The sequence below is a fragment of the Formica exsecta genome, unplaced genomic scaffold, assembly GCF_003651465.1.
Source record: "Formica exsecta isolate Colony F162 unplaced genomic scaffold, ASM365146v1 scaffold512, whole genome shotgun sequence".
Taxonomy (NCBI): Eukaryota; Metazoa; Arthropoda; class Insecta; order Hymenoptera; family Formicidae; genus Formica; species Formica exsecta.
Window position 1 is genome coordinate 665,509 of NW_021852364.1, and position 22,138 is coordinate 687,646.

Consider the following 22,138-nt stretch of genomic DNA (forward strand, 5'->3'; position numbering starts at 1 on the left):
ATATTTCCACAAACATTTAAAGCTCAAGAATATTTATATATGTAACATATATATTGTCAGACACGAGAAATATAACGTAAATTTTTCAATTTGTTGCTATAAAAATTTAAATGCTTATTTTATATAACATACGTACAATATCACAATTTCAACTGTCATAATTACAATCTAGTGTTATTTTTATTTTGCCGATATTTATGGATATTCTTTAAAATGTCATATATATAGACTTTTAATGTTGGAATGTTACATTTCTTTCGTCATCTTCAGCAGTAATATTTTATTTCGATATAATACTTTATTGCAAATAAAATTTACTACAAATGGATATTATATCTTTAAATGACTATTATATTTCTCCATATAACTTGGATAATTTATGAGAATAACCGAAGCTGCATTCCTCCTTGATTCCTTGAAATGGTCGTTAACCATTGTCTGTAACCATTGCAGATGATTGAAATTATGAGCGAACAAAATATTCATTATTAAATATATTCTTTAGTTTATATTATTAATATATGTATTATTTTGAAAAAGATAACACTGTTGAAGTTTAAACATTTTTAATTGTATATAAAATTAATTCCCCTAAAATCTTATATGCGTGTTTACATTTTGTACATTATATTTTATTTCTTATTTTCATTTTTATATTTTATTATATTTCACTTCTTATCGCTTTTAATTCGAAATGGTCGTTCATTCAAAATTGAATATCTGTCTCTCGTCAATGTTTCTACGTGAGAATTTTATAACTGAGATGATCGCGCGACGATCGCGAATCCAATTATACTGCTATGCCGGGCGTGCCGCCTTGAAATTATTAATCAGGAATCGCGTTCGATTCGCATTAATCCCGTATTACGCCTCGCTTTATCGGTTTCTATCGGACAGGCTATTCTGCGCATTTACCTGCAATCTCAGCACTCGATGAAGCGGAAAATTCTATTGCAGAAAGCGACGCATGCGGTGAGACGGGAATAAAGAAAAGGACTAGTCATAAATTTATTTCTCATGTCTTAATTATAATTTATAATTCAAACAGCTCCAGCAATTATTAAAAAATGATATTCGCCATAATGAAATTTTTTAAAAGGACACACTAATCGATTCTCGCAAATTATTTAAAAAATATTTAATTGTACACAAAATTAAAATTTTTTATAAAAAGACAGAATTTTTTTGATACATTTAATTTTGATATAATAGATTTTTATTTTTATGTTTAAAGACACATACTTTACACGCAGAAGAAGTTTATGGGGTCAAGTTGAAGCAGACTTTATAAGCATCGGAAGATGGATGGGGAAAGATATATCCGAGTTTTATTGCGAAAATGACGTATTCTTAGACGAGAATTCACCAAGTCTCGAATAACTCGAATACAATGTTTGGCAAGGCGCGAAGATTTACTTGGGTCTAACTTCCGCTCTCAGTTATAACATAATATCGTTTATGGTATAATCATATTGTGACCCATCTCTTATACGTTTATGTTCAGAAATTAATTGCTTTGCTTGACAATATGGACAATATGGCATTCTCTGAGCCGAAATATCCACAGTATTATTATTATCGCTATTATACAAATTAAAGAGAGATAATTATTTATTTTTGAATATTTGCATGAATTAGAAAAAGCGAAAAGTCTTCAATATTACATAGTCTCAAAAGTAAAGATTCATCTTTGTTCCTTTTGCAGAGAAATCTGATATCTAAATTCAATTTTTAAGAGCGCAATGTGTGTGTATAATATAATATTAAAATATTCTCGAATATCAAAAATTATAAAATTTTTTAATATAAAATAATATAAATATAATAAAATATTATAGCAATTAAAAAATAGCCAAGTTTTGTCGAATAAAACCTATAACACAAAAAAGTTAAATAACTTCTAGTTTTATAACCCGGAACAAAAACACTTGCTTGAAACTTCGACGTTTAAGCTCATCTTCCAAGCTTTCATGTTGTCTTCACAAGATGCCACCTTGCTTTATGGTCTTCAAAATAAATAAGCTTGTCTTTTTTAAGATGAGTTTGAGAAATTGCGATTTTTAAAGAGATATTTTGAAAGCTTCCTTAAACACTGTTTAGTTTTAGAATTATCTATGATCTACAATGATTAATAAACACATAAATTATAAATATATTTCTTTTGTATTTTAATTCTAAAAAATATTAAATCATATAAATCGCAATACTTATCATTTTTTTCTAATTTTAGAAACGTTAGAGCTATTTTTTATACTTTGTTTTTATGTAATACCATGTTTTTATTATATGTAACATCAATTTTTATTTAATATTAAGTTCTTTGTAAACTGCTGTAACATTAATAGTATCACTACAAGAATATCTCAAAACGTTGGCGACGAAATACTGAAGTAACGAACGTGTTGCAAGTTATTGTAGAAACAATGCAGTTTCCCTTTCCTTTCGTTCCTTTGCTGCGTTGTGTGCTCCCTTATTTTCCTTCTTTTTTTATCAGAGGAACGCGAATAGCAGTATAGAGTGCGTGATTTATGTTGAAAATAAATATCTATTAATATATCGACTGGTATACGTCGTTTATTTTTCCAATAACACGATGGTCCAAATAGAAAACACATTCAATGGATTTCGGGAAAATTATCGTGTGTGCTCTTATTTTAAATATAGTAAAAGAGAGAAGAGAAAAAAAACAAATCGAATATATGTATACAAAAAAGTTTTGGTAAAACTTCAGATATATAGGTCATCTTAATTTTTCGCACTCTTTTCCGTACAAATATATACTTTGGAGAACAATTTGAAGTAGGTTTTTCTTGAACCAAGTTTGCAAGTAGCTCGAGGATTTTCAGCTAATTAAATGCTTTAGGAATGCAAATAGTTAAGATTGTATTTTTTCTTTTAAATAGATATTATTTTAATGCAATTTTAATAGCTATGGTCAACAAAAATATTTAAAGTTAAATTTTAAAGTGTTACGAAGGAAATCGATCAAAATAAGAGGATGTTACATCCCGACAATACAAAACATATTTCTCTTTTTCAATATAAACGTTCGATAATGTTATACTAGGAATCGTGCTCGGTGAACTGTGCGAATCACACAAAGTATAATATTTTCAAAAGTACTCGGAAATGCAAGTCAGTGTGTAATGCTTTTTCCAACAACTTGAATATAGTACTACCAGGATTGTTGAACTGCAATACATATTATTAAGACCTTAATATAATAATATTAATTGAATTTTGCAACTAACAATAAACAGTTTGTACAGCATATTATTTAGATAAAGTACCAAATGTTGATTATGAAACTCAAAGGTAATGAATTATATTCAGAGCAAAATTCCTAATAAATAATAAAATAAGTACCTAATAAATTAAGTAAAATTATTTGCACAAATTTATGGATATTTTGATTAAAACACAATTTCCTAGAGAGTAATATGTAATTCTGGGAATATAAATAATAGAAAATAAAATGAACAAATTGTAACAAAAATTTTACTTTGTGAACCCTAATTAAGGATAATTTGTGTACGAAAATATTTCTAGCGGAAAGAATATCCTATTTTCTTTAAACGGCGAAATTCCGGAAAGTGACAACTAAATTTGCAATTTCCTTTCATTATTTGCATCATATATCTTCTCAAGTGAGAAATGCCTCACAATCACCATCATTATGTAGTATTTCACTTACTAACAAATAGCTACAAATCTGTGCTTTTATTATACTATGATTCCGGATTTATTGAATGTGTCCGGATCATTCACCTCGCTGAGATCCATTTTCATTTGTTTATAGCCGATTTTATTATAAATAACAGATTTTATTTTTCGATTTTATAAACAAAAATAATAAAATTGAACTTTTTAATAGAACGTAAATTTTTTTTTTTTGTATGCCAAATTCATGAAAATTTGATTACTACGTCAAAATTAGACTGGATTATACGTTTAACCGAAACAAAAAACGACCGCAGTTTTATAAATCACGATACTTGGTTTATTTTTCTGTGATTTACTCCAATTTTGTTGTTCGACCATTTCGACTATTCGGATTTTACGGTATTGCGATAAATCTTTTTATAGAAGAATATAACGTTCAAATTTCGCTTCCAATTAAGTATTTCGATAGCACGTTCGATGATATCGATGGTCCAGCTATGGCTTGATCGCATCTCTAATTGAATTACCAGAGATTTACACAGGCAAAGTTCATGCACGCGAGGTAGGTACATTTCTGGTTAAATCATAATAAAATAATAAAGAGAGAGGAAGAAAAGAGGAATGTTTAAAAGGGAGAAAGATAGAGAGAAATAAAGCGTAAGGATTAAAATGTAATGTAATAAAATTATGAAAAATGATAACGTAAGAAATAAAATTATAATCTATTGACACAGTTGCTTGGCGAGTACAAGTTAAAATATAATTTTTAGTAAATCAATATTTCTAAAGAAAGAAGATTATATACGCAGCATACAGGATTATTTCTGCTTCTTTAAAAAGTGCATAAATTGTTAACGCAAACAGTGGCACTGCCGCGATTCGCCAAAAACAACGCGACGACGCTCGACATATTCTAATTTTTGTACTCCGCTATGCAGCAGGATTTATAACGCTGCGATTTTTTTCCGTCCCTACGTTTGTATGGTAAAAAAAAAAAATTTTGCACCTGGAACTGCCTGGAGAACGCGACTAGAAAAATCACGTACTAACTTATAGCGTTATAATATAAATTATGAATGCAATGTTATAGTGGCAAGAAATACGTGTATTACTCGATTACATTTATAACCCGAATGAATAAATATAATTTATACGATGGAAATAATATTCTACGATATTATCAGAGCGGCAGAAACCACTCGTGATAAAATGTACTTGAAATAAGAGATCATTTATTTCAAAAAATTGATTTAATGAAACTACAGGATTATATTTCTATTTCCACTTTCGTGGTACATTCAAAAACCTATTATCTCTTTGGTAAATTTTAGAAACAAGCTTTATTCATCCCAATCGGGTTTTCTGGAATTCAAAAGCTAACAATTTATAATTTCTATCATGCGAATTCTTGTCGTAAAATCAATAGCAAGCACGGTAACGCCCATTTTTGAGTTGAGTTCTCCTCGCAACTCCCCTTTCAAAGGAAATCCTGTTATGGCATGTAGCCAATATTCCAAGTTGGATCGATTGTAAGATACACCACAAGTTTTGCAAAAATTAGTTTAACCATTTCTGCGTAATGTGTGTCCGAACAATAAAATATATACTAATAATAATTTATCTTTTGCAGTGTAATGTAATTTCATTTTTTGAATTCATTAAAAATCACACGATTTTATTTTTTCCAGAATGTAAAATCTGAAATGCGTACTTAATAACAATAAAAAAAAAAAAATGTATATAGATATTATTTACATTTCAAGCAAAATTGAATTTTGCTCCTCAAATAAATTTACATATCAGTAAAATTCTAACATAATAAAATTTAAATTTAAATAACAATATCGTCGACAATAGTCTTTATTTAGGTACATATATTAGATTTCGCTATCAAATGAGCGATATTAATCGTTAACTTAAATGACGTTAACATCACAAAATCAAGTGCAAAATGTGCGATAATAAATCATTCACATCGAAATATCAATTTAAAACGTAAAGAAAATAGAATATATTTAGCATATTTTACTTTGTGTGTGTGAGTGTAATAATACATAAAAATATTGTACAGGGGAGGGGATCGGCATATTGGTACACGTCCTATGTTTTTTTCTTTTGCGTACAGAGCGGTGGAATGTTACCACCGTCGTAGTAACCTTGCTGTCATTCGCAAGGTGACAGTCGGCCGGCAGAGACAAGTCGCTCCGTGCGTCGTCGCGAATATTATTTTCCCGTAATTATTTACGATCACTTCGAGCGTGATTAATCCACTTTTTAGATCGACAATGCATAATGTTGAGACGACGGATATCTCTCTAGACAATCGCATTTTGCGCGATTTATTCGTTTGAAAAAAGGATATCATTCCAATTCGCGAGAAATTAATTGTTGCTTCCGATCTATAATTACTCCTCTATATTTTTCGATTATATTATATTTTACTTCGAGCTTTTTTTTGCTTATTTTGCCGATTTAAATGTAATACTTCATGTTCTCAATTGAGAGCGCGAAATAAATGCGAATTGCCGGATCGTGTGATTTGATTAATAGATGATCGTGGAATATTGACTTTTTATTAATAAGGCTTTGTATTTGGCGTAATTTTTGCGATTAAAATGCATTCGCGTCGAATACCAAATTACGATTATATATTTTCGCGCGATCCATTGTGTCTTGATTAACTATTAACTCGACTCGCGTAGTATCGCGTGGCATTAGAGTGAAGTTGCTGTTGATCGTACGTTCGACATTTTCGCGCATGCTACTTAATAAGTATGTCATTAGCCAACTTTCGGTTAATCGGAAACTATCGTAATCTCAACATTTTCATAAATATATAAAAACTATTTAAATCACATATAATCAACATTTATTATCTAATCATATATTGGGTTGAACGGAAAGTTCGTGCCGTTTTTTCGGTCTTCATCTGTTAGCAAAAAACGGCACGAACTTTCCGTTTAACTCAATACTTACAAGAAAAGTAGAGATACAAAAGATGTAGATTTTATATAGATAAAAACGTAGAAATAAAGATACATATACATATACACAAGAGCAAAAACCAAGGCTGAAAGATTTTTTTCGGACGCAATCTATGTGAGAGATAATCAGCGAGTTAATGCAAATATTAGTGAGACTCTGACATATGGTGGACTGTTTTTTAATATGGAATTTCCACATCGACGAAACTATTTCTCCCTGCGATCTCTGCCGTTTTATAATGATGTCTCTCGCAAAATTCTTGAATCCTTTGACAAGCTTCCTCGAGCATGTCATCCGGTACAGTGATTACCAGTCTCATGTAAGAGGGATAATCAAAGCACTAGGGAATTAAACGTGAATATGAAAGATCAGTAAAATCACATTACACTTTTAAGAAGCTTTTTTTAAACTAACGTGCTTTTATGATTAAAAAATAGTCTTCCCTTGAATAAGGTATCAAAAAATATAGTAGAAATGTGCAAAATCGTGTCTTTTATCCTAGTAAAAAAATAGACGTAATTATAAAATTAACTTATTATTATTATTAAATTATTATTATTATTGTATATTTAAAATAACGGATTGTATGGATTCTTGTAATATAAATAAATAATTAAAATATTTGATACTTTTGATGTGTTAGATGTAGAAAGAGAGATAAAAAAACAAGCTCAAATCGAGATTTATTGATTAATAAATAATTTTCGAATTTATTGTTTAAAAGTTTAATATCCACCCACTGCAGAATTATTGCAATAAATTTGTTTTACAGTTTCTGCAATTTAATATATTGAAAGTATTTGTGGAACACTTTGCATTCACATTAATTATTAAAAGGAATTTATATTTAAATATTTGTGCAGCAAATTATCATGACAAAGTAATGTTTTGATTTTTTACGATATTTTAAACGTCAGCATTAAATATCGGCATACCATAATATGTAATTTCAAAAAGTTTTGGTATTTTTTCTTTTTTTTTTTTTTTGTATACGTGCACGAATTTGCGAGATGATAATTTAGACTTAAAAATGATTAATAATTTAAACGTCAGAAACGAACCTGGCCGGGCAGGCAGAACACGGATTCATCCATTAGCAGTCGTTGTACGAATTCCAGGTCGGAATTAAATTCCGGAAAACACGATAGATCGATGTAGACCTAGAAATCGATTCAATAATTTATAGCTCGTAAATTACAGTCGGTCCACCTTGCTGATGGTATTTGTGTATAACGTATAAATGGCGGTTGTGCACCGACTAATTATACGACCTATTTATCGGGCATTCAATTAATATTTACTGCTTTATCCCGCGAGCTAGGGACTGTCAAACAATACGTTGTGATTCTTGGAATTAAACAAGGGTGTGGCCGAGTTAATTTTAACGGAAATTATTACCATCATATACATCGCTCCGTCCGGCATTATCGGCTTCAGGCCCGGAATCTTTACTATGCAGCTGTATGCCAATTTGGAGTGTGACTGTAATATTGCGAATTTTATATATTAAATTAATTTATATATGTCCATTATATTTTCAAAATCGGGAAAACTTACGTATAAAGTATGGATAACATCGTCGAAGAAATTTTGTGGTGTTTGACGAAGTATCGCAGGCAAGGCACCTTGAATAATTGTATTACTGCCAATTATCCGTTGACTTAAGCAATGCAAGCCTTTACGAATCTAAAAACAACAGTAAATTAAAAATTTATTAAAAGTCTATTATATATATTAATTACATATATAATTTTTTTTACTGTTTTGCAATATTTTTTATTGTTAGCAAAATAATAAATATATTATAAAATGAACAACTTCTGGAAGAACGCGATTTATACAGGAAAGATTATATGTCAGGCTGTGTCTTGTAAATCTGAACAGACATAGAAACTTTGAAAAGCGAGTTCAAGCTTGGACATGTCGAGTTCCGTGTGAAATCACTTCTAAAGACTTGGTAGCATTTCTCACAGACTTTGAATATTGTGAAACATCGAACATGCCGCAAATCGACAAATATTTATCAGCCTACAATATTCGCTCATCAGAAAACATTATCAAAGAGTCACACACAGTCAATTTTTTTTTTTTTTTAAAGAAAATAATATATGTATAATAAAATAATGAATATGTGGACGTGTGGAAAACAGAAAAAAGAAAGAGATTAATTGCTTTTTATATTATGTTTTAGATACGTTTTAGAAATTTTATCTTGATTAATTTTATTTGAAACTTATTTGAGAAATTTTGTATTATAAAATCATAAAGCGTAGCAATAAAAGAGAAATTCTTTGGTTGAAATGTCTTACATAGAAATTTTTTTACACAGCAATATACGCTTGAATGAAACTTTTCGATTGGATTTTCTCTCAGAAATCTTATTTTGATTACCTATCTGAAATGGCGAAAAGACTTGCGAAAGTTATTAAAGAACACAAATATATATTTAGTAACGATGCGCGACGCGACGGTTCAAAGTTCGTTCAAAGGTGATGCACCTTTGCAAGGAATTAAAGATACGATTGGCGCCGGTTGCCAAAGGACCGAAACTTTCATGGCAGAATAAAGTTTAATCAACGAAATTTAATCAAATCTATAGTGTGCGATGCCGAACTCGCCGCGATATGCCCTACCTCGTTACGGAAACAATGCCGCCAGAGAAGCAATTATTTTCGAACTATCACGTATTGCGCCAGTACTGTTTACTCACCTCAGTTTCGAGCACATTTTGACGATCATGGATTATTATCCATCCCATGCGCCAGCCTGGTACCAGAAATCTGTAAAAAAAAAAGAGAACAAGATATGACTAAGTATCTGTTGTCAGATTTCATTTTACAGATTACTGTCAAGGTTACTTCACTTCTTATAAGGGATAATTTTGTACCACAATAAAAAATTTTTATATATAGTTTAAAACTGAAATATGCTCTTCTATACAAATAATTATATTATACGATTGATAAATTGATTTATAAATTTTAATTTTGATATTTATTGATTTCCTTAAATATTTTTCAAAATTATTTAATATATAGAAATTATTTTAATATAACGTAAAGAGTCTCGCCCCAATTGTTGCAATACAAAGGCAAAATCTAAGCTTTCATAGAATAACAGGATCTATTTTTTTATTACTGCATGCAATTCCATTTAGAACGTTATTTCTCAAGGCAATTATTGTACAGTTGCAAAAAGTTTTGCGTGCGCCACAAATTCAATATATAAAATATATATCCTTTATTCCCCAAGATAATTTTTTTATCTTTGAATGTGGAGGAAAGGCTTAAATCATAATTACAATTATTAATCTGCTATCATTTTATTAATAATGTCTATTATGAATACAATCAACGATATAATCCTATATTAAAATAATCTCATTTTCATTTTGATTTTGCGAGCAGAATCATTATACTCTTCTTTTTCGATTTTTCTTCTCATTAATACGAATATTATTGTGTTAAATGAAAGAAGCATAGAACTCGGCAATTCACGTTTAATTAATTTATTCCAAGTGAATCAGAATATTTCATATGCAGTTAATTATTATATACAAAAACTCTTTGGGAGAAAGATTTAATTAATTTTGATTATAAAATATTCATTTTAATATATATTTCAAGTATCATATTTTAAGAGAAATTTGCATTACACGACTTTTACTTATTAACTAATAGCTTGTCTAGCTTACTATTATTAAATTATCACATTATAGCATATTTATGTAATTCATCCATTATTTGCTTTATATTTTATTTTCATTTCATAATCGATTATATCATAATTTTTATTTCGAATATTATATGTATATGTATATCGTTGAATTTTGCATAAAAAATTCTTATTTATTATTTATTTACCTTATTTATTATTTACGATTTATCCTTAATATCGAAAATTATGGCATGTAAAATACATTGTACTTTACAATGAAAAATTTAGCAACAGCTGGAGGAACTCGTTTACGACTGGTATAGCGATCGTAAATTAAGTTGCGTTTCAAATCTGATACCGTCAGAACAATGGAAGCATAATCACGAAACTTTGCAATAACGTCCTTTCGGCTTTGATTGCGAACGTTTTATTCACGCTCGATCAACCCTCGCCTTATTTTCGAAAATCGGACGAAAAATTTTACAGCGGAACGCGCACGCTTTCGCTCCTAAGGAATCTTTTCGTCAACTTCACGAATCGTTAGTTTCGCTACATATTTTCGCGCGATGGAAGAAGATAATAGAAGGTAACGTACTGAAAGTAAGAAAAAACTTGATAAAAAAAACTGAAGAGGAAGCGCTATATTTTTAAAATTATTTTTAAGTGATATATATTACCGTATTTATATAATATTTAAAATAAATGTAAAGTGCGTGCATATATATATTTTTTTTTCAAGGAAATAAATATTTAGATTCTTTAAATTTTTTTAAATTCTTGAGTTTAAACGCGCTTTTTTAAATCAAATATTAAAGCTTTATGCTACGAAAATTCTTATATTTCAGGTCGACTATCTTCATCACTTTTGACCTCTCTCTTGGTTTTTTAAACCATTAAACATTAAATATATAACATGGCATTGTTTCAAGAGGTAGAATAGCCAGCCGGTCGTTTTATTTAATAGAAAATTATACATTAACTTTGCGCGTAAAAATTCTAAAATGTTACGCAAGATCTCGCGCCCGGGTTTCAACACCGAAATACGGGAGTTTCACAGTCACTTCACGTTCCAACATACCTTTTAGTCAGTCCGCTGCACGACAAAATAGGAACTTCGGTCGATAGAGACGCTAACGAGTGGAAAGTCCGTCCTGGAAATACCTGAAAACAGAGGAGAGGCGAAAAATGTATTTGCGCATAATAGGTACGTATCGCCTGCATGTGACACAAAATAACGCAAAGTAGTGACAACCCAGACATTACTTCGTCTCATTGAATTTTTTTAAAAAAAGCTTCTGCTTCCATTATACGTCACATAAAAATAAATCACATAAAAAATCACATAGAATTTGTATGAGTACTTTTATGTTTTAAGTTGCAATAATAAAATTTTAATTATAAAAATTCATGAAATTCTTTTATACAATATAAATCATATATTGTTAAAGTAAATCTTTTTAAGAAGATTCACATTTTAACCCATTAAAAAAAAAAAGAAAAAAAAATATTTTATGAGTGAAATTGAATTCCTTTAGTAAAATTATTGTAAAACTTGATTATTGTAAAATACATTTTCTTTACGATTCGATTGCAATTGATTGCCGTATATGTGTTACGAATAAAAATTATACTCTTGACGCGACAACGAAGCGCAGCGCAACCTCTCCGGATTTTGGTCACCGGGCTTTGCATATTCGCGTTCCGAATTAATTGCGTATCCCCTTGGAAACAAAAGGACGTGGCGCTCGCGCGCTTTATTTCGAAGCCCGCAAATGAAACGATTTGTCACTTGATACTTGCGGGGAAAGCGTAATATTCGGGCACGTACCATGTGCTCGTAAATCTCATCGGCTATAATGGGTACGTAATAACGAGCGGCGATGTCGAGAATGTCAAGTATATGGTCGCGACTGAACACTGAACCGCACGGGTTCGAAGGATTGTTTATAACAATCGCCGCCGTCGACTCGTCGATTTGCGCCTCCAGGTCGTCCAGATCGATCTCCCAACCGAGTTCGGGCTGCGAAACGAACGATTAATATTAATAGGATGCATTCGTGAATGGCCCTCTCTCGGATCTTCATATCCTCTCTCCCTTATAATGTACAAGGTGTCTCGGAAAAATCGCGCGCTTTTTCTACATAAATTCTTTGACAGTTTTGAATTTTTTGCGAATCGAATTTTACCGCAGTAAAAATATTTAGATAACAATTTCAAAAAAATTTTTTTTTTACAAGTCCATGTTAGAACAGAAATTTAACTTTTTTTGGCGAAATTATATCGCGCTAAATGAAAACAATTTATGATACTTTGGGTAAATGTATTTTCATGTATGCTCTTTTTTAAATAAAATAATATCTAGAGATACATATTTAATAGGAATAAAATACATAGATATATGAGCGAGGTAGGAATAAAATGTACACAGCAATAAAATTGCCGGGACATTTGCACAGATTTTAAAAGACTTTACGTTCATAAGTGACAATATTTATGCGAATACGTGATGTGTGAGAAGATGCGCGGTGTGGGATGGATTACGAATTCCCTGCACATTCCGCCTTGTAGACAATTAAAGCTACAGCATTACGGTTGTAATTACTTCTTAGAAAAGTAAAATACTTTCCAACGATACATAGCAAAGGCGAGCCAGATGTTAAAACTTGCCGGTAAGCGAAGTTGAAAAGGGTGGAAATTGCTTCATTAGCACTTGGGTTTAACATTTGAAGAATCTCCGAGCGAAAGCATGGATTTATTGTAGTGTAGGATGATTTAAATATAATTGCGTATCGTTTAAAGTCATTATGCAATGACGGTTTCAATTGGCTCCAAATTTTACGTGACTACTTTGCGGAAGAAATAAAATCTTTCCAAAATAAAATCTTTTATTAACAAAATTTTTCGAAATAATTAAATTATTTAATATTAAAAATTAAATACTTTTAGCAAGCTAAAATAAGAGCGAATAAAAATTGTCCACCATTTAATTGTTATTACAAACTTTAAATTTTATTTGAAAAACCGATAGGAAATAAAAATTTTAAATATATATAAATTTTTATTTCTTGGCACGTTAGCAATAACTGAGAATCCAGGAAGAGAGCACGATATTACGAAAGAATACGTAAAAAAGAGCACCGAGAATATCACGTGTCTATTCATGGGTGAAAATTTACTCATAGCCAACAATAGAAAAGTCAGATATTCTAAATTTCTTCAAGGGTAGAAAATTGATCGCTAAAAATACGTTTTAATGAATAAAAAGTAATTTACTCTTTCTGGAGGAATATAAACTGCGTAATTTAGTTGAAAAGAACAGTTTTTAATTGTACCTTCTACAAAAATATGCAAAATTCAATTTATTTTACGGCCTGCCAATGATTTAAAGTTTTCCAAAGTTTTACGATGTGAAGTCGAGATAGCGAACAAGCGAGGTCATCGATCTCATTTCTGATAAGCTACATATAACACCATCAAGATAAAAATCATGAATTATTCACGATTTTAATCTTGCATTAATTATGCACGCATCGACCGCGAAAACGCTAGTATAATAACGGCTCTTTCAGTTTAGGCGCAAAAATATTTTAGCGATGATGAGGAAAATTACCGATAGCATATTATTTTAATCGAAGGAATGAATATTAAAAACTATACGAATTATGAACGGAAAAAAAAAATATATATATATATATATGTAATTAACGTGGCTTATGATAAAAAATTTCATCTGCAATCTGCTCTCGTGCATACTAAAACAGGATATTATGCACACTCATTGTTTTTCGTGATATTCACGCCATACGGACGGTTAATAAATTTAAAGATATTAACGAAATGGAATATTTTTGCATATAAAGCCGTTTACTAAGCCTGATTGTCTCTTGATGTGCGTTTTATAATAATGCGTAACTTAAGAAATATGGCGGACGCCTGTTATGCATGTTTCTTATTAATGACGGTATAACATGGTAGCGTGTAATACTATCTTCTCTTTTACAGGCGCGATTATTACAGAGTACCGCTGTCACTGCGGTATTGATCAACATTTTGTATTTTATCACGAGAATATGAAAAGCAAGTGTTCATTGCGCAGTTGATTATCTGTATGATTTAGAATGCATATTAAACAAATAATTCAATTATTAAACAATTCAAAATTTTAAAAGTTAATATAAATTTTTAAAATATTCACGCGATATAATATAATTAAAAAAAAAGAATTTATTTAAAAAGCACAATTTCTCTTTTTAAATTTTTGCATTTTTATAAATAAATTCGTTTATGTCTCTGAAAAAAATTTGGTTTTTTATTATGTGTTTTTTTTTTGAAACAGTCGTTTTATTTCTATTCAAAATATTTGGTAAAACAATTTCAATGTATTTGTATAATGATCGAATTATCACACGAATATAATCGTTACACAATGAACGAATTTTAAATAATCCATACAACAATCTAGTCAAACGTGTAGTTCACGTTTTTAATTCGTCATCATCCGCAGGAGCAAAACTGAAAACCAGTAGTTGCCACGCGTAAATCGATAAATTTTATTATATTGAAATATCACTTGTGTGTGTAAATGACATAATTCATTTTCACAATTATCGACAGTCAAGCGGTTATTGATTAGTTACGTTTAAAGCTCTGCGTTTAAGATAATATCTACTCGTACGTTGAAATTTATACCGAATAACAATATATTCGTGCAAAATCAATTATTATATTATTTTATTATTTATTATTAAATACACATATTTTGCTGCATAAAATATATTTATGTTTAATACGTATGAAGACGTTGTGATTTTCTTTTGTCGAGAGGAATACTCACACGTAAGTCGTACGATTTAACCGTGATACCAAGACCCTCCGCCAACGTTCGATAGATCGAAAAACCGGGACGTGGAATTAAGATGTTTTGGCCTTCTTGAGCTAAAGCCGTGATACACAAGTCAAGTGCACAAGAACATCCACTACACAGGATTACGTCCTAGGGCAAATACAGAAATGCGAAATAGATTATTTACTTTCATTCGCGTCATATTAAATACGCAGTAAAAAACAAAAAAATAATAACTTTTTTCACGATAAAAACATTTTTAATTATTCTCGTTTTTTACGCGCTTTCCATACTTTTTAAAGAATTTATTCGATATATTTTGATAAATTTCGATGTTGTATTGAAATTTAAAAAAAAGTATATACGAAATTTAAAAAAAATTAGATAAAGATTTGATGTGGATTCAAGGGAATATTACATAATTATTTATTGCAAGAGTTTTACTACAGAAAAATAAACTGTATGCACAATATTTATGTGCATATAATTATAATTATATACAGCACGAATATGAAAGGACACGATTAAAAATTCTCCAAAGAGAAATAATATTATTTTATGCTTGTAAATTTAATTTACGCTTTCTCTCTTTTCCTCTCACTCTTTCTCTCTTCCTCTTCTCTTGTTCTCATTATCCGATAATATAATATTATGTAAAGTTTTTGGAATATAATTTCATATTTGCTCGGATAATTTAATAAATCGCTTATGAAATTAAAAATTGATCTGCTCATTTGTTTTCAATACTTCGTATTGTTTTATCGATGTATCTCTCTCTCTCTTTCTATCTACATCCGCGATTTCCATCTCGCGAGATTTTACAGCGCCAAGTTAATTAACTATCCTCGAGATTGTACGAGTGCACGGAATATACAATACAATCGACCTCGTCGCGGAAGTAATCCCTGTAATACCTAGATCACCTTTTCCTTTCTCGCGAACTGGAAGAAATATTTACAGTTCCCTTACACGCCCGAAACTTTTATTAATATTTAAATAACTTTGACAATTTTGGCCCTCCGTTTTATTCTTCTTGAATAAATAACAATAAAATATCCTTGTTGAATAAATAAAATACGACCGTATACACGTGACAAGAAACCTCAGGATACGCATCAATGACTTCAAATTAGTTCGCGACACGTGTTGGCCGATCTGTCATCAATATTCGATATAGGCACGTGTCTATCGTACCTTGGAATCGACTTTCACGAACTCATTTGAGCTGTATTCAGCTACGGCTTCCCGCGCCCTCTGATAACCTGTGGATAATGGATAAATCAATTTCTCCCTTTTCTGAATAATCATAATTAATATCTAGTTTGTGATGTAACATACGTGATGTGAATATATATTTCTTGTAAAATATATAATTAATAATTTACATTATATATATTGATCTCATGAATAACCATGACATATATAATTATTAATTGTTTGTAGCAATTATATATTTAAATAATATATGCATATTTATTTTAAAAACGGTAATATAATAGGGTATTCAAATGTAATTTCAATTTCAATTATTAACAGATTTTTTTATCATTTTTGTCGCAAATTAAATAGATATTTAAATAACGATTTAGCTAAACTTGTACATCTTATTGTTAGAATAAAATATTACCTGTGCTCGGCGCATATCCATTGTACAATTGCGAAGCCACGCTCTCTTGCACAGCCTCGATCACCTCCTTTGGCGGCTTCAAATTGCCGAAAGTTGTAGGATCGCCTTCAAAATAGCAGAATAACACGATGAAACATTCATTTAAAAAATACCATGAACATTGGTATATCGATTATCGCGCGATTACAAGTTGATAAGCCGCTAATCGTATAAATCTAGTTTGCTGCCAAACATTTGCCGCTATAGTTTCACATAATACATAGCTAATTAAGCGTACGTGTGCCGTTGATTACTGAATTATCACTAGCATAACCATAGGAAATGCTATTTACAGACGCATTGTCAAAGTGTAACAAAACAGTCACTACTCGGCTCGCGGTCTGGATATATTGTAATGGGAAGTAATTAATTGTTTCCCGCAGACTACGCGTCATAGTCAATCCTTGTTGCGAAATTTCTATTACGCAGCGGCAACGCGACGAAATAAAATTCGAACTCGTCGAGTTCGAAATTTACGTAATTACAACTTCGTCGCCGTTAATCGGGAAGAATCGTGTTTCGACAATGTTGCGGTTAACATTTTTCCATGTTATATCTCACATTTTTATTGCACTTGATATCAATTATTATTGATACAATCGTTGAAATTTTTGAGAGAATTGTCAGCGAATTATAAATTACAGATATATTGCAATGTCGAAAGTCTAGAATTTTCACGAATAATTGGTTTTATTAATTTCAAGTAACTAATTTTCAGTGTGCGCGTGTATATTATTTCATATATGGAAAAAAATATTCTACATAGTGTATGGACTTTGATCATTTCTATCGGGTTACGAAAACAGAAAAAAATAAAAAATAAAATAATCCTGACTTTTCTTCGAGAAAGTCATATTTTAACTTCGATTTTATTAAATATATTTTATCAATATATATATTCTCTTTCTCTCTCTGTCTCTCTGTCTCCCTCCCTTCCTGCTCTTATATATAATATTATTAATATAGAATCTATGCAGGTTTTTTTACTGCTCTCTCTTTACTGCAAGATATAACTATATAATGTATTTGCATTACTTTTTTTTAATGGAATCGATTTTTTGAAAGTATGAGTTTCAAAAATAATATAGTATAAACATTTCTCTTATATGATAGAGAAAGAAAAAATGTAATAAAATTCCTCGTTTTTGCTATCGATCTTTTCAGCATGTTATGAAACTTATAAACCGGTTTTGGAATATTTTTTGGGTAGAACCATACACTGAAATTTCACCGAGAGCGATACACTATACATATCTATACACATATCATAGCATATACTGTTTCTCGGTAAAAACAATCTCACAAAAAGGTTACTACTTCCGAATCGTTCAAAATTTACTGAAATTTCATCTTTTTCATCAAAACGTATAAAAATATTTTAGAAAAATCTCTTGTGTTACGCCAATCTCGGTTTAATATCATACCTTTTGTTTTACTCATTTTTTGCTTCCTCATAGAGGAAGCTATGTTTTCGTAACAAAGTTTTTTTCCAGTTTTCTATGCAAATTTGTTTAGAATTAGAATGTTCCAAAAATTTTGAATTTTTTGAGAAATGTTTGTACACGCTCTAATTTTTGCAAATTTTTAGATATTGGGTTAAATTTTTTTACATAAATACAGTATCATTAAAGGATGGTTGATATTGAATTTAGTGAGGATCGGTGAAAGTGTTCATTTTTTATAAAATTTTGAATTTTTTAAGAAATATCTGTACACGTTCTAACTTTCCCAAATTTTGAGATATCGGGTTAAATTTTTTTATCATGGATAGAGTATTATTAATGAGGAAGCAATATGCAAGTTTCTAATTTGCATAATTTTCATCTTGTTTTACAAAAAAGATAGCACTCTTCGAATATTTTTATGACGCTGCTATTCCATTTTCCGACGTTATAATCTCCTTCGAATTGCATATGTATAGAATCAAAGAAAGCTCTTGAAAATATATATAATCGCTGGCATATCCGGGTAAGATTTGTATCGAAATATATTTAGATTAGTGTGCTCACATCTGTCAGAGTTCTATACATTTTCGGTATGAAATTTGCTGAGGACGTTTTTCCGATACATTCTGACACATCCGCATTTTGCATCACTCGTACGCTCCAAATGTTAAGAGGACTCATGCATCACTACCATTTTAACTTTTAAAGCCTTTTAACTTTTCATCACTTATACAACTCTATGGATAGTTAAAATCGCGTATCTCCGCAGGGGAAGTTTGAGAACTTTCTAAAGAATTAAAACAAACAAAATATACAATTCAATTTGAGATAAAAATTCTTGAAATACTTCAATTTTACGTAACGCTTTAAAATAGTTTCATAGCCTCTTTCATTTTTACTAACAAAATATTGCGAAAGAATATTCGTGGAAAATAAAAAAAACGTTTTAAATTGCTGTCTATAGTTCTTTAATGTTTTCCTCTCAATATTTTATTAAATATTGAGTTAATAAATTAATTTTTTCTCTTTTAATATAAAATCGAAATCGTTTATAGAATCGAAAAAATTAATATAACATCGAAATTTTTCTGTGAAAAGTCTTGCATCCAGAAATTATCAGAGCTGATATTTTTTTTTAAAAGGCTATTAATTATTTTCATGATATTTATTATCAAAAAAGCACAATTCTATTCTATCTACATATTTATGTACTAATTTCTGTAATGCACGTAATTGTTTGGAATTGTATAACATGAAAAAATTTCCTATATTAGAAGTAGCGTTTTTTCCATTACATATTAGGCGTTGCAGGAATTTGATCGACCCAAGTATATTGGAATTGTTTTATTGCTTGGGAAGCTTTTATTTGGTAAACTTTCAAAAAAGTTATTTCTTCTAGAAATACAGTAGAATCGGCAAACGAAATATTGTCTATCTTGCACCGCGTGTCTGCGTATCAATATTTTCCAAACGAACTGTGTATTAAGTTTCAATACTTCCGGACGAGAGAAAGAGAGAGAGAGAGAGAGAGAAGCTCGGAGATCTTACGAAGAAGTTAACTCCACGTTTTTTTTTAACCAGATTATAAAAGAGAACAAAATGTAGTACATATTAGCATGAATTTCAAGGAAAGTTTTTTTTTTATTTTTGATAAGTTAAGAAAATCTTATTTTTAATTTTTAATCTGACAACACAATTAAAATAAACAAAATTATGCGCTGTTATCGGAATGTTGAAAGTTTTTCCGTTATATGAAAAGACCATAAACAGAAAATTAAACGCATCCGGGTGCATCACATGCATCTCGTAAATACATAAATTCCGCAAATTTATGAAAAATCACCGATCATAGCGTTCATTCACGCAAAAAATGGCATATAATAATTATTGTATTATCCATATTTTATCAAACCCCTTTAAACTGGTATAGCTCATCCAATATTTGTAAATCTAACAATATCAAATTTATTGTAATATATAATAAAAGAGATCACACATACACAACTATTAATTATCTTTCATTTAAATTTTATTAAAAAAATATTAAGTTGAAATATTTTTAGAAAAAGATCGTTGAAATTTGATAGGAAGATGATAAATTACCCATTGATAGTGAAAATTGACTCGGTTATCCTAGAGAGATATCGCGTACGAAACAGAATATAAATATTTTATGCTTAAAAACACGAATATAGACTGAATCGAACGCATTTTGATATTTTCGACGTAATTCCTGCGGAGTTTTCGAATTAATCAAAATACGCTTTTTTATATTCTAGCATATTTTCCTCGCACTGCATATTTGACCTATGTTGCGCCGATCAATATATCAAACTTTTTTTTTCTTTTTTTTTTTTGCTCTGACCGGAGACCATGCATATTGAAAATCTACTCGTAGGAAACAACGAAAGTTTGCAATTTGTATGCATTTACTCGCATTTATCAACATTGCATCTTTGTAGGTGGCTCTTTATTTGCATTTTTTGCAATGTGCCTTAAGTAAAATAAATAAAAATATAATAATTTTATTTATCAATCTGACGAGTTGAATCGTGACGTTTCGTACAGCGAGTTTTAGATATAAGTCACTGCAATTTTGCAGCAAAACGCTGTACAATATACTCCGCATGAAATACCTGTTAATTACTTCCTTGTTTCATATATTAGCGAAACTAAAGATAGATTATTTTGTAATTTTACGTGCACATCGCAACGCTTATCGCTGCACAACTTTTATAATACAGGTTACACGACGTATACAATTCTCTTCTTTTTCTTCTCAATGGAGAATGATCGGTCGGGTCGGTTCATGTCTGTTATCTTTTTCTTCGCGTAAAAAAATAACCGTTTAATTACACCATCATGATACATTATCTCGTATTTTTCTACTTCATTCACCTCTCGCCGAATAAAGCCAAAGAATTACAGCGGGATTTCAAATGTTGTCAGATATATATATATATATAGTTATTACAACTTAGTATTTATAGCGAAAAAAAGTAAAAGCTTATAAAATAATATGTTTGCAAAAAAAAAGTAAAGCATATCGTAAAATAACAATAAGGTTCAAATTTTCTTGTATTTACTTCTTGGTTTCTTTAGCCAATCTCTCTTGTTCGATTTTAGAAACACAAATATATATTTTCGTAAAACTCAGACGATTTTTACTCGTCAACTCACCAATAGACAACGCGATCATGGGCTTGTTGGGATTCGGCTCGACGACGATGTTTTCCACGATCGATCTTATAGGATTGTGTGTTCTCCGAGCGATGTTAGAGGCGCAAACGTTCCAACGTTCACGGAAACTGGATGCGGACATCTCGTCGTGAGCGGAAAATATCTCCCGTGGAAACTTCACCTGCCGATCTTTTCGGTAGAGAACTGTGTGGGGAGATACTTGTATCCTCCACAGGAGATAATGTACACAGATCTCTCGCGATAACGCAGATATTTACGGAATCGACGATCCTCGCACGGCTCGCTCTCTGTCACTGAGCCCCAATCGAGACGGCACGCTAATAATCGAAATGCTCTACGGAGGCTCGAGGACAAACGAACCGGTCGGATTGGTTCATTCGACGCCACACCTTCTTTCATAATTAATTAAATGGATTCCGTGCTTACGTAGGGAAAACGAGCGCGCCTTGAGAACAGCTACGACAACGTTGTCATCCGTGCAAGAGCAAAACAAGAGCATGCCTGCCTACGTTCTCTCCTATCTACCATCGTCTCTCAGAATGTGGAACCTCAACTTCGCCGTTCGTATTTTGTTGCGTCTCTCTGTTAATGTTTATGCAATTATACGTCGTAACTGTTTACTCCGAGTTACAGTCGCGAGTTATTCGAACGCCGTTTCGGTCCGACGACGGCAACGAC

At 30.6% G+C, this 22,138-nt stretch overlaps 1 protein-coding gene across 2 annotated transcripts; it reads right to left on the reverse strand.

Moving 5' to 3' along the window:
* Positions 1 to 6,427: 6,427 nt before the first annotated feature.
* Positions 6,428 to 21,757, reverse strand: LOC115241824 (tyrosine aminotransferase). Of its 2 annotated transcripts, XM_029817763.1 has the most exons (11): positions 21,440 to 21,757; positions 16,776 to 16,880; positions 16,343 to 16,410; positions 15,140 to 15,298; positions 12,134 to 12,325; positions 11,384 to 11,466; positions 9,359 to 9,428; positions 8,206 to 8,334; positions 8,047 to 8,130; positions 7,710 to 7,808; positions 6,428 to 6,988 (listed from the first exon to the last, which is right to left on the reverse strand). In XM_029817763.1, exons 1-11 carry the CDS (start codon positions 21,579 to 21,581, stop codon positions 6,827 to 6,829), a joined length of 1,293 nt encoding a protein of 430 aa, XP_029673623.1. In that variant the 5' UTR covers positions 21,582 to 21,757; the 3' UTR covers positions 6,428 to 6,826. The 2 variants fall into 2 exon arrangements, with proteins under 2 accessions (XP_029673623.1, XP_029673624.1); XM_029817764.1 differs by lacking the exon at positions 12,134 to 12,325.
* Between the last annotated feature and the right edge of the window lie 381 nt (positions 21,758 to 22,138).